We start from the raw sequence: 5,579 nt of genomic DNA, 5'->3' as shown, positions 1-5,579 counted from the left end.
CATACATATATAGAATGTAAAAATACTGAAGGAAAGAAATTCTTAGTTCTTTTCAGTAAATCTAAAGAGCAGGAATCAGAAGAGCTTCATTAACCGAAGATCATAAAAAGGAAGCCATTTCTGATTTTCAATGACCGAAAATCACAAAAAGGAAAATATTTCTGATTTTCAATAACACGTCTCGTCTCTTATGTTTGAAATTGCAGTCACCTTGAAGCCTTCCTCTTTCAGCTGGTTTGCTGTAGCCAAGAAACTGGGTCGGAACGAATGCTGGAAGGGAGGGAAGCAGACGGATATTTGAAAAACTAAATGACATAAGAACATCATAAACAACAAACAGAGGGAGCGCTTTCATGCAGATTTCTCTGTTGATCCGTAATGGCTGACAGATACTGTATGAGACAAATTCAGCACTGTATCATTGAAGGTTTGTTCTTCTTTTCTGTCTCACTTTCCCTTTCAAATCAAAATCACACTGTATTCATGATACTTCCCTACAGAAAAGCGGTTACAAAATAAGGCACAACTTGTAAAATAATTGAATTTTTAGATGCCCAATTAGGACTATATAAATATTCAACAATAATACAAATATTGTCATCCCTTTGGAATACCCACATTCTTTCCCCCCCCCCAATTCATTAAACATTTACAAAGGCAATAAAGGGTTGTTCCAAATTAAGACAACATAATGACATTCTGGTTTGGTAGGTAGGTGTGTTATATCAGTCAATTTGAAGTTAAAAAAGAAAAGAAAAAAGGCAGCATTGCAATATCTAGACAACAGAAATCTAAACAACAGATTCTCTGATAAGGAATATGATAACTGAGGCAAGCTAAGGAGCAGTTTTGTTTTTTTCTTTTAAAGTGTGACAGTCTATTTACTTCCTCACTCTGGTGGGATGACTTTGCCATCTGTCTTTTGGCAACAATCAACCAATGGAAGATTTCTCAGAGAGTACATGTGTTTGCTATGACAACAGACACTCACTGCATAATTTATTTTCAAGCTTACCAGGAACTTCAGTTGTGCTTAAAAAAATAAAATAAAATACTGAGAAACCATTGTTTTAAAAAAAAAAAAAAAGAAAAGAAAGAAAAAGAAAACACAAAACAATACATATTTCTTGAGGTATCCTTCTAGATTCAGAACCCTTGATAATGCGAATCTATAATAATCTATAAAACAAGGTATGAGCAGGACAACTACATCTAAATAGACCAAACTGCTCTGATCTTAAGGATGTGATTGTAACTAGGTGTTCTTTTTCCTTCAGGTCAATGGAGGGTAGGTCATATTGTGCCAATCTTGGAACAGTCTGACACCACTGATGCTAAAAATGACTTCAAGGTTACATCTTCTAGAGCTATAAAAGGAAAACACAAACCAGCCCTGAAACGAGGTATTCAGTTAAGTATTAAAAGGGTTACTCTTGTTGTCTGCAGATGCTTGTTTGATTGCAACTGTGGTAGTTAAGACTGTTCTGTCAGAGGATTATAAACATGTTCAACCATACAAGCAGTTTACATGATGTCAGTTTTGTTATGCAGTACACATTCATTCTTGTGTGTTGCTCGAGTCTGTTTTATGTAACTCATGGACATTCGGTACAGACAATGCTGTGCACTTAAAAAAAAAAAAATCTATTATTTAAACAGAAAAGAATTTCAATTATTCTCTTTTTTTCCATGAAACAAGCTGACGTAAAAAAAAACAATTTTGTTGGAGATCAACTTCAAATGACCCACTTAATGGATTCTACCAAGCGCACAGAAGAGTTTTCAGCACTTTCAGAGTGTTTGCTCCTGATTTGCAACTGATTATGCTCACACTGGGTGCCCTTCAGCTTAGTAAACAATGCGCCTGCTGAAGTCACTGCTGTCTCATCAAAAGCATTGTGATATGGTTTGATATTTGTCATGTAACTACATTAAGCCTTATATAACACAGAAGTCTGTACTTAGATGGGCAAATCTGACATACAGCTAAAAATGAGGGCATGACAGGTTAGGAAAATAACAAACTTTACCAATAGTTATTGTTAATATAAGTAGTCTGAGTGATTAATCTAATTTTCAATAAAAACTTGTTTAAACAGCCTTAAAGAAAGAGTATCTTGAACACAACTGTTTAGTTTTTGTCTGTTAAGACAAACTAAACAAAGTAAAACAAAAAAAAAAACTTTACTTTTTTAGATCCTGCAAAAATACTGAAATGCTGAAGACATTTGATAGCTAAGCAATCCATTTCTAGACAAACAATTTGTAAAATGATCTGCCGTAACACAGAGCAGCAGACAGCGGTTATAATATTTTCAGACCTACATACATATTTCCAATACAAAACCAGATCAAAGATCTTTGTAGAGTTTGTGTAGAGTTGCAAGAAAACATTTTTGAAAACCATCGGTATTGTCAGGGTTTACGGATTAATTATTCAAAATGTTTAAGCCTTTATTGGGGGAAAACAAAAAAAACAACAACAAAAAAAAAAAACTAGTATACCTCACAGTACATGCTGGAAAAAGTAAACGCCTCAATTGAGCAACCTGTGGAACATCCATTAGCAGGAATGACCTCAGACATTTTCTGTATCTGCTAAAGAATCTTGTACTGTATCTCATGCAAACGTTTAACATTTCTGCATCGTCTTAGTTGAAGATCTTTCTTCTAGTGGTAATTGGTGTGTGCTTTTGGAGTGCTTTGTTTATCATTTCACTCAACATTTCGTAAGATTTTGGTCCTTTTTTTCTGTAGTTTCTTGATACAATTTGGAATTCAGTGTGTACACGCTGGTAGTAAAGTTTTCAAGCCTAATGTAGCAAAGCATCACTGTGGTTAGAAAGAGGCTTTGATGGTGCTGTGCATTGCCTTTTCTCCCTTTGTGGATTTTTTCCATTAAGTTAACTTACGTCTGCTTTGTGCATTTCTTATAAGTATCTAGTTTCTTTTCTGAACCTTAGAAGTTTCCCCTTTTTTTAACCCAATAGGGATTTCTTTTGCAGTGTCCTTTCACCGATTAACACCATTCTTATTCAGTGTTTTTGTATATTAAAGACTGTCCACTATATGAAAAATTGGTATGCGTGCTCAGTGTGAGTACACAACCCATTTAATTCTGTATTTTGTAGATATTTTTGCACATCTTTCAGGACTGCTTATTGTGCTCTTGGTGTGGTCTTTGCAGGACAACGACTTCTAGGGAGAACAACCATCCCAAAACAACTCAGCTCTGATTTTTATCTTGTTGTGGATTCATCCAGCATCGATCACAGCATGAGAACAGCAAACCTTGTCAGTAACCAGACATATGTGCTTCTTTGTAGGGAGGGGCACCTCACTTCCAATTTCATCTGTTCACTTACTCTTTCCAGCCTGCACCGTGAGCCTTGGCTCAGACTGTTCCATAAGAAAAAGGTACAAGTCTTTGTGTGTTTGTTTAGTTAGATTGTGTTTATAACTGTCACTTAGTTATCCATCAGACAACATGATACAAGTAACCAAAGGAATTACAATAGAAATAGAACCCTAAAGGGTTTTTGCCACTGTGCTACAAGTCAGAGAAGCTGCAAGTTGACCTCCTGCTGGTCCTAAGGTAAAGCTACAGCCATTAAGTTAAGCTAATGTGAAGAGCGCAACAGTGACTGCATACCTTTTTAGGGCCTTGGTTCCAGAAGGGAATTTTCCAAAAAGATTCCTTACATTTCAGAATTTTTTTATATAAAAGTTTGAAGCCTTCAACTAAGTCAATCACCTACAAGGTGAATCATTAAATGTTTGAACATGGAATAAAATAAGTAACAAAAATTAAAAACAAAATGGTACAAGATTTTGTACATATTTACTTTGAACAGTGACAGAACTGCTAAGCCATTTGTTTATTGAAAGTACCATTTCTACCTTTTTAAATGTAATACTTTTCATTATTGTAGTATTTTAGAATTATAATTTGGAAAATACTTTGTAGTGAAGTACAGCCTAGTTATCGATATGGTATAGTGCTTCTTTCCGCTCATGCAATTTCTGAAGTTCCACGCTCACTCAGCTTTCTCACCAATCAGAGACAAATTAGAAATTTGGCTAGAGCAGTTATTTTCCGCAACACGGAATAAAAAGCTTTCGTACTGAAATACGGGAGCCCATGTCATCTTTTCACAATGTCATAAGTTAAGTTTTCCTTTGATGGTTACAATTATATTATATGACTATTATATGTTATATTCATGCTGAAAGAAAAAAATAAACGTGTGATCTTTTATCTCTCTGTTGCCATCTCTGGCATTTTAGTGGATCCATTGTTCTTGTGTTACTGCACAATAGGTGATTGGCTTCAATATGGAGGATTGATAATGCTGCATGAGAAGAGCACAGTATTAAATTGTAATGAAGCACTGAACTCTCCCATCCCCCGCCTCCTCTACTGCAGCTGGTTGGGTTTAGGAACTTTTCTGCCAAAAAACGGTGATAGGCAGAAACCAAGAGTCCAATGTGTACACTGTCAGCAGAATATCCATTAAAAAACTCATATCAGCATCACAGAAATGAGCCTAATATGAGTACATCATTTCAGAACTCTGTGTGAAACTCAGATGTTTACCCCACCCTCCAGCAGACTTCTTCACAAAGATTGCTCAATCAAAAAGACCATTTTAAACTCCCCTACAACTAAGTTTTTTTGTTTTTTGTAGTTCCATGTGTCTGCATTCTCTGGATCCGTCAGCCAAAATTGCTGCTGTTTGTCAGCCACGTTATAGTCTGTATATGACCCCAGGCACTTGCCTTGAAGTGGACCTGTTCCCCAAGAGCACCAATTACACAGCTGGTGCTGTGAGTGCTTTGTTAAAGCTGCATTAGTGAACTCGCAGTTTGGCAACTCTGGGTAGCAGCAAGACTTAATTACTAGAAATCATGTAATGCAGTGGCAGAAAACAGTCCAGCTTAACATTTTGTTCTTTTCTGTGACTGCAGATTGGAAAAACTTCTGTGTTTTGCAGCAATTTTTTCCATTCTGACATAGCATTCTGATAAGTATGTAAACAGTTTTCTCCTTAACTAATGTGACTCTTATGTCAGTGGTAGTTCTTAGTCATTTATGTAAAAAAGCATCAGCTCTATAACTAAGAACTTTTATCATTTCCATATTATGTATTGCAGCCTTACTGGGTCATTCCCCAGACTGCCAGAGTTGGTCATAGTTTGTAGGTCAGTGAGAGTAGTTAGACCTGCATGAACCCGATAGCCTGAAACACTTGTCTACACATTTGATGTCTTGTAGGGGAGCACCTAAAGGAAACAGAAAGAAGTAAGAGCATAATAGTTGGAGCCTTACCTGAATCCCAATCAGGATGCCCTTCTGAGGCAACTTAAAGCCTGTGGACAGCATAGCTTTCAGGAAGGCCGAGTAAATGTTTGGTCCAAAACAAGCTACCTGCATCAGAACACAAAAAAGGAGAAACATGAGAATGTCTTTGAACTGATTCTACAATTGAAACACAATAACAAAGAGAGATATATCTCTAGATCCAGAGATATATCTCTAGATCCAGAGATATATCTCTAGATCCAGAGATATATCTCTA

General features: G+C 36.2%; 1 protein-coding gene across 3 annotated transcripts in view; it reads right to left on the bottom strand.

Annotated features, from left to right (window-relative positions):
- Positions 1-5,579, bottom strand: part of cps1 (carbamoyl-phosphate synthase 1, mitochondrial) — a 61,803-nt gene that overhangs the window by 6,882 nt on the left and 49,342 nt on the right. For 2 of the 3 annotated variants that reach the window (XM_005723279.1, XM_013908385.1), the window contains 2 exons: positions 5,330-5,428; positions 211-270 (listed from right to left, as the gene is read on the bottom strand). In XM_005723279.1, the coding sequence (XP_005723336.1) occupies positions 211-270; positions 5,330-5,428 (159 nt within the window). Of the gene's footprint in view, positions 1-210; positions 271-5,329; positions 5,429-5,579 lie in introns of those variants that run through there. The other variant, XM_005723280.1, reaches the window with a different exon arrangement.

Source organism: Pundamilia nyererei, unplaced genomic scaffold, assembly GCF_000239375.1.
Source record: "Pundamilia nyererei isolate P.nyererei 1_Seehausen unplaced genomic scaffold, PunNye1.0 scaffold00009, whole genome shotgun sequence".
In the NCBI taxonomy this organism is placed as follows: domain Eukaryota; kingdom Metazoa; phylum Chordata; class Actinopteri; order Cichliformes; family Cichlidae; genus Pundamilia; species Pundamilia nyererei.
Note: the sequence above shows the minus strand (reverse complement) of the source record. Positions and strands in the feature narration are given on the sequence as shown.